Below are 8,078 nucleotides of genomic sequence, written 5' to 3'. Positions count from 1 at the left end.
TATTAAAATGCACCTTGAATTTACGTGGGGGGAGGGAGAGAGAAAATACTTGCGTACGAGCCAGAGTTGCAAGTGTTCCCACCGCATTCTCTACAGGTAATCCTCAACTTATGACAGCAATTGGGACCGGAATTTCCATCGCTAAGCAATCCTGGTTGCCATCATTAACTGAACCCCCGGTCGTTAGGCGAGGCAACTTTCTGCCGGCTTCCCGCAACCAAAGTCAGTGGGGAAGCTGGCAGGAAGTTGCAAGTCCCAGGCCCGTGGGATGCTGCCAGGTGGGGCAGGAAACGAGGGTGTGTGTGGTGGCTGTTTTGTTTTTGTTTTGACTGAGTATAAATGAGCCATTACCAGATGCCTCATACCAGGGATGTGCAAAACTCACAGGTTCAGGAATACAGTACAACACTGGAAAAACGCTAGAACGTTCCATTCTCTCTCCAGACCAGTGTTTCTCAACCTTGGCTGTTTGAAGATGTGTGGACTTCAACTCCCAGAATTCCTCAGCCAGCATGCTGGCCGAGGAATTCTGGGAGTTGAAGTCCACACATATTCAAGCCGTTATGGTCGGGAAATACTGCTACAGACTGTTGACTGGGGTAGTTGGCCATTTCTCTGAACTGGTGTCCAGGACAAAACAGGGCTGTCTGGGGGCCAGGATACCCCCAGGACACCTCAGAACCACTGCTGGTTTAGAGGATTTACTTCTGGGAAACTGCCCAACCACCCCTGGAGCAGCATGGGCCAGAATCGGATTGAGGTGGCCCAGGGGAAGAATGGAACATTCAAGAGTTTTCCAAAAAGTTCACTTCCCAACCCCCTTAAGTTTCGGACTGCCTACCTTATAGCAAATCATTTTTTTTCCATTTAAGCTGCACGTGTCTCTTTGATTAAAAATATTCTTTCTTGGATGAAAAGCGATAGTAATGAGAAATCTCAAAAAGGAGACTTTGGTGCAATCTGAAATGTAATTTTTTCCCCCCCGAGGGAAGCAATGCAGCCGTCGCGAAATAAAATCAAAAAGTTCCACTGTTGATGAACTTCAGTCTGACAAACAAGCCAACAAGCAGTAGAAGATCAAGCTAATAGTGAGGGTCACAATCCTCTAATAAGCTGTCGGTAATATAGCTGGTCTGGAGAACATTTTCATAATACATTTTTTCAGCAAGTGCATTGACGGTCCAAGCAACAACGTGAACTCCTTTAGATGACCACCGGTTTATATAGTCCCTAAAAGGAAGAAGGCAAAAATGATATGAAAGGACAAGCAGTTGCCCTGTGTCTTATTTTAAAAATCTTTCTCTAGCAGTACTGCTACAATCTCTTTACTGCTTTGGTACAGCCTTTCCTCCCTTAAAAACACGAAAAAGCAATTAAAGCCATTTAACTTTGGGATTAATCCAGGAAAAGCTCGCTATAGATCCCATTGTTCCCCATGTCTCTGTTTCATAAATGTGAGGCAAGCTTGCCTTCTTTTTCAACGCAAGAAATTGAGCAGCAGTAAACTGGTTAAACTTGAGTGTGCTGTTTGGTCATGCTGTTCAACTTACTGTGAAACATAATTTTTCTGCATCAGAAAAACAGAAACGCCACATAAATGCCATAGGAAGTTGTGCATGCTCCAGTCCATGATAACATCCAGGGCCATAGACAAATAATGTTTCCAGAAAGAGGTGTAGCGAGGCCTCCCATCCCCGAAGTGGCTGATACTCCAAGGTCGGTGGGTCAGAGCTGTTATTACATTCCTATCTGCTTGCCTCATCTAAAAGACCAAACGCAAAAGCTAAGTGCACACATCTGGCCTTTTAAATAATAACACAAGAGGTTTTCAGTGCCTACTTTTTGGCAGTTTGGGGTGTTTAGGAAAAATAAGGCTGGGAATCTAACCACAAATCGTGTGTTGTAGGAAGATCCACATTGCTTGGCATTCAAATCCAAAATGCTGACTTAGAGGAATATCCCACTGACTTTTCCCCCCCATATTTGCTTCCAACTTGAACGGCTGACCTTGCTCAGAAATGCCTCAGCGTTTGATGATACGACATTTAAAGATCAGTGGTTCAGTCGATGCGTATTTACTTTAAAACACAAATACCACACCTATTGCATGCAGGAGGTTACCTGTTATTGACTGTTTCCTCTAGGAGCTGAAGTAGGGTACTGGTGTTATTAACTAATAGCCAAACAAACATTAAAAAGCACTGAAAAAAAAACACATTTCTTCACACAGCCATTGTAAAACATGAATGTGATCAATTCTTGGGCTTAGTCCGATGCGCTCTTCTTATACTGACTTTCTAATGTAGGGAAGGCCCAGTAACTTATTATTTTAAAATAACCTAGATTATTTTAAGGCTCTGAAAGATAGTATACGCTTCCCTGTCTATGGGATACATTTTGTGCACGTTGTATAACACCAAACGTACTCAAAAACGTCCTACCGTCATGTCAACAGTGGCAAGAAATAATGAGATATTAATAACACTCTGAAAGCTTCACCTTATAGATAACATCTGGCATAAATGAGCAAACGACACTTGTGTTGTACAGCCGTGGATATTCCAGGTAGAGGTGTTTCAGGGCTGCAACTGCCTGCCAGAACAAAAGAAAATGGCATGAAACAGCCATAGAACACTTAACATTGTTTTTCTAAGTAACATTGAACAAAGGCAGGTGTTTTTCTTGTGCTTTTCAGCTGCTGGAGGCAGTTCTCGTGCAGAAGAAACTCATGACTGAAGTGGCATGGGCAAAGTGGATGGTGCAAGATAATTAGTGCTTTGAAAAAGAACCAGGCTGGGTGAATGGCGCAGAATGTACTAATGTACATGGAAAAGTTGCTTTCAAAAATAGCAACTTAGCTTAAGTTAAAGGACACGGATTTAGGGAAGCATTAGAGTCAGTGAAGAAGCTTCCAACCTCACTCTTTTAATTATTTCAAATAATAGGACTGAGAAAGAGCCTTGTCAGAGATATCGCTTCTACTTGCTAGTTCTAGAGGAGAGTAACTCTATGCGAACAGCTGCATACCTTCGTGCAATTTACTCCATATTTTCAGAAAAACTGATTGCTGTTTGTAAGTGCCTTAAAAAAAAAAGTCTACCAGCTATCTGCCCTTCCTTAACACAGCTCTATGAATTAGAGAAAAAGCGTTTCTGAGAAAACCTTAAGCTAGTTATAACTTAGCACCATGAATAAAAAATAGGATTAAATAGTGTTAAAAACATCACTTAGCATTTTATTGCCAGAACGTTTTGTCAAATGGAAAAGCTCTACAGGAAGGGAAAAGCTTTTGACGTGTAGCTGTTACAAAGGTACCTGATCCGCGTGCCCCTTGACATCAAAGTAGATGGTGAGGTCATGATTCAAGCTTTCCAAAACAGCTTCTTTTAGGGTTGGTATTTTTTCCCCACGATAATCCCTCCTGGTGGAAAATCATCACAACTACTTGAAAGGTGAGCACTTCAGCAGAAAAGTATCCAATAAAAAAAAAAAAAAAAGGAAGTCTGTTCCCATTCATACTGTACCACCACTAAAAAGCCAAAGATATATTCCACTGGAAAGGGAAAACAAATTCTTAAAAGTCCTTTAAAGATCCCTGGGCGATTAGTCATTTAAGCGCCAGAAGACGACATGACTCTCTATTGGGAAGTCGTAATCCACAAAAAGTCTTTCCCATTCAAGTCAACAAGACCACAGAAGAATTACATTTCTGGATTGCAACTTAACTCCCAAAAGAATTAAAATTGTATAGAAAATATTCATGTCTGGATGTGAGTGAACTACAGACTCTTTGCTTACCATAATCTATGTTTAGCAGCCGGATTAAACTGTCGAATCTCAGCAAATCTCAATTCTCGTAAGCTTCCCGAACCATCGGTGGTCCTGTCCACCGTGTCGTCGTGCATCAGGATAGGAATCCCATCAGCGGTGAATTCCAGGTCAAGTTCCACCCCTGTTGCTCCATTCTCAGCTGCCTTAAGAAACAAGGTCGACATTTTCAGAACAGAAAGTTGGACCACAAGGTGTGCTTTTTAATGGAATGGCTTTGGATAACTTTGTATTGGAAATGATCAAACCAATCTGCCAACTGTAGCCCTGGCACAGTGTTTCTCAACCTTGGGAACTTTAAGATGTGTGGACTTCAACTCCCAGAATTCCCCAGCTGCTCCTTTGTGGCAGCTGGAAACTGTCAAAATAGTTGTTCCTCATCTGACAGGGCATCTGTGACCATGTGCTGCCAGAGCATGGGTTAAAGGACTTCCCCAAGGTAGCACAGACTGCATCAGCCATGTTGTGCAAAGACAACAAAAGAACAGGGCATGTTAAGACTGCAGGTCCTATCAGGCAATTAAATGATAACAGCAGATACGTATCATCTTTACAGGAGCTGATATTTGGAGAAAAAGCAAAGCCATTACAACTGAATGCCCAATCTAGCAGAAACCACTGAAGCTGTAAATAAACATAGATGTTGTCCCCTTGTTTATAATGCAAAAGGTTGATGTTAAGCGTGAAGGCAGAGTTCCCATTCAGAACTCAGCAAAGGCCACCCAAAAGGCATTAGTAATCTGGTTTCTACAACCCATTAGAAAAAGCGTAAACAGCTTCTCTCATAAATTCCCTTCTGATCAAGTCCACCGTGCATTATCAAAGCGGGAGAGTTGCTATATTTACCTTTAATGACTCACAAGTATTTGCAGGTAATCTCCCATGCTAATTGGATGCTTCTGTTTAAGAGGTTCCTTGATGTTTTAATCACTCCCATTTGCAAACCAAACAAGCACAGTCCTTTCTTTATCACAGATTTTATTGCAATTGTTTGCTTCCAACACACATTTATTTATTTAACTTCTTTTCCTCCAGCTCCCATCAACTCTAGAGTCAGTACAACAATGACCGAGAGATAATGGAAGTTGTAGTCTCACAACATTGACCAGAAATGACAACAGCAGCCTTTTCCTCAGTCAACAGATCAAATACCTGCCTGGGGAAGGTAGCCATCTGCTATCTTCATTCATTCATTCATTCATTCATTCATTCATTCATTCATTCATTCATTCATTCAATTTATATAGCCATCCATCTCAGACCAGTGACTCTGGGCAGCTAACAATAATAAAAAACAGTCAAACAGTTAAAACAATACAGAAAATTATAAATACAGCCAAGAGATATTAAAATCCGTTGGTGACAGTACAACCATGAAACAATCCATCAAGGCCCTTTTCTAGGATCCATCTGATTTAGTAAAAGTAACAATGGAAGACCCATCTCCTCCTCTTCATTTCTCTGAGGTTTCTGATTGTTAGCCCCTCAGATCCTTCAGGAACAAGAGGCAAATATTGTAAATAACTTACAGTAATAACTTTCTGAAATCCATGCTGACTGCTGCACTACTTAAATTCCTTTAAAATTAAATTGGATGTGTGATTTATGTATAACTGAAAAATCAATAGGATTTCTGTGGCTGATGATCCACAATAACACTTTAACTTGTTTAGAGTAATATTAATTTTCCTAGACCTCCCGCTTTCAGCTATCCTGCAAAGTGTGGAGTTAAGTTCACTGGTTCAATTCTAAATTTCTTAGCAGATGGCTATCTCCTAGAACAGAGAGGTATTTGATCTGTTGACTGAGGAAAAGGCTGTTTCTATCATTTCTGGTCAATGTTGTGGGACTACAAGTTCCATTATCTCTCGGTCATTGTTGTATTGACTCTAGAGTTGATGGGAGTTGGAGGAAAAAGAGTTAAGTTCTCCACCACTGCTTTATTTGTGTGTTTTTTAAATCCGTTCAATTGTGTCCGATTCTCGGAGACTGCCTGGACAAGTCCCTGCAGTTTTCCTGGCAAGGTTTTTAAGAAGTGGCTTGTCATTGCCTGCTTCCTAGGGCTGAGAGGGAGTCACTGGCTGAAGGTCACCTGCGGTTTTCCTGGCAAGGTTTTTAAAAAGTGGCTTGTCATTGCCTGCTTCCTAGGGCTGAGAGGGAGTCACTGGCTGAAGGTCACCTGCGGTTTTCCTGGCAAGGTTTTTAAGAAGTGGCTTGTCATTGCCTGCTTCCTAGGGCTGAGAGGGAGTCACTGGCTGAAGGTCACCTGCGGTTTTCCTGGCAAGGTTTTTAAGAAGTGGCTTGTCATTGCCTGCTTCCTAGGGCTGAGAGGGAGTCACTGGCTGAAGGTCACCCAGCCGGCTTTGTGCCTAAGGCGGGACTAGAACTCCCGGTCTCTAGCCTGGTGCCTTAACCTCTACACCAAACTGGCTCTCATACTTTTGAAGTCAGAAGTGATCTTACCGCGATTCCTTTTACATGCCAAGCCTGCATGTGACAAAGCACTTATGAAAAGCTACAGTAATTCACATCACACATGCTGTAACTTCACACCAATTTACAGAACACACACACGTGCAATACACACAAAATATAAAAACACAGAGGCAGTACTACTCTCTTTCTATAGGTATATGTGCATGCGCACATGCACACACAATATATCCGATACTGTATATACATATACATATATACCCAGACATAAATTCCTCATCTGGAGAAGCACCAGCTGTCAGCAAGGAGTGTGTAATTGCTGCCGTCCAGATGTTTGCACCCCAGATACAGTATGCCCACTGTGCATGCACACACACATATATACAATAAACGTTACACCCCCCCAATGCCCTATACAATCAATATGCCGCCCCCGCACATCAAACGCTGCACACGCACACGCACACACACCCCGGCCGCTCTCTACTCGCAGTCAGCGCGGCATGCCCGACCTGCCGGATGGCGGCCAGCGTGTTCTCGGGCGCGTCGTGCCCGCCGCCGCGGTGGGCGATGCGGGCGGGGTTCCCGCGCGGCTGCACCACCAGCTGGGCGCGCTGCGGGGCGACGGGCTCCAGGCTGAAGAGGCGCAGCGCCAGGTAGAAGCCGCCCGACAGCGCGCAGGCCAGCGCGGCGCTCCGGGTCAGCGCCAGCGTCGCCAGCACCAGCGCCGAGAAGGCCGCCGCCAGCCCTTCCGGGTAGCAGAACATGGCGGCCCCGCGCGGGGCCGGCGCAGCGGGCGGAGCAAACGGCGGGCGCCGGGGCCGCAGCAGCTCCCTCCTCGCGCGGGTGGCGGCCCTCGCCGTGAGCGCACAATCGCCCCGCCGCCGCGCGGCGCCCGGCCAATCGCGGCCCTCGCGGGCCGGCCGCCCCAGCCAATCGCGCGAGAGGAGCAGGCGACGCCGGCGGCGAGGGCGGGAAGCGGCGGCCGTCTCTCCCGGCCGCGCCCGGGATTGGCTGGCCGCCTGCGCCCACCCGGCCAATCAGGAGGCGGGCCGCGCTGAATTGTAGACCGGCTTGTCAGGTGAGCGCCGGCACAGGCGGCCTGCGAAACAATGAATCCTCTTATGGGCTTGGTGGGGTTGGGGCGGGGCGGAGGAACGGGAAGCGCAATTTCCGAATTCCACCCCTGAGTTATATTTGTTGTTGTTTATTCGTTCAGTCGCTTCCGACTCTTCGTGACTTCATGGACTAGCCCACGCCAGAGCTTCCTGTGGGTTGTCAACACCCCCAGCTCCCCCAGGGACGAGTCCGTCACCTCTAGAATATCATCCATCCACCTTGCCCTTGGTCGGCCCCTCTTCCTTTTGCCCTCCACTCTCCCCAGCATCAGCATCTTCTCCAGGGTGTCCTGTCTTCTCATGATGTGGCCAAAGTATTTCAGTTTTGCCTTTAATATTCCCTCAAGTGAGCAGTCTGGCTTTATTTCCTGGAGGATGGACTGGTTTGATCTTCTTGCAGTCCAAGGCACTCTCAGAATTTTCCTCCAATGCCACAGTTCAAAAGCATCGATCTTCCTTCTCTCAGCCTTCCCTATGGTCCAGCTCTCGCAGCCATATGTTACTACAGGGAACACCATTGCTTTAACTATGCGGGCCTTTGTTGTCAGTGTGATGTCTCTGCTCTTAACTATTTTATCGAGATTTGTCATTGCTCTTCTCCCAAGGATTAAGCGTCTTCTGATTTCCTGACTGCAGTCAGCATCTGCAGTAATCTTTGCACCTAGAAATACAAAGTCTTTCACTGCTTCTACATTTTCT

The 8,078-nt window shown here is 45.5% G+C and overlaps 1 protein-coding gene across 1 annotated transcript; it reads right to left on the bottom strand.

Moving 5' to 3' along the window:
• Positions 1-310: 310 nt before the first annotated feature.
• Positions 311-7,052, bottom strand: GDE1 (glycerophosphodiester phosphodiesterase 1). The gene is made up of 6 exons (XM_063315116.1): positions 6,774-7,052; positions 3,799-3,974; positions 3,316-3,421; positions 2,500-2,592; positions 1,551-1,762; positions 311-1,230 (listed from the first exon to the last, which is right to left on the bottom strand). The coding sequence occupies exons 1-6, from the start codon at positions 7,026-7,028 to the stop codon at positions 1,083-1,085; spliced, it is 990 nt and encodes a 329-aa protein (XP_063171186.1). The 5' UTR covers positions 7,029-7,052; the 3' UTR covers positions 311-1,082.
• Between the last annotated feature and the right edge of the window lie 1,026 nt (positions 7,053-8,078).

This window comes from Candoia aspera, chromosome 14, assembly GCF_035149785.1.
Source record: "Candoia aspera isolate rCanAsp1 chromosome 14, rCanAsp1.hap2, whole genome shotgun sequence".
NCBI lineage: Eukaryota > Metazoa > Chordata > Lepidosauria > Squamata > Boidae > Candoia > Candoia aspera.
The sequence above is the reverse complement of the archived record's forward strand: the minus strand, read 5'-3'. Positions and strand labels throughout refer to the sequence as shown.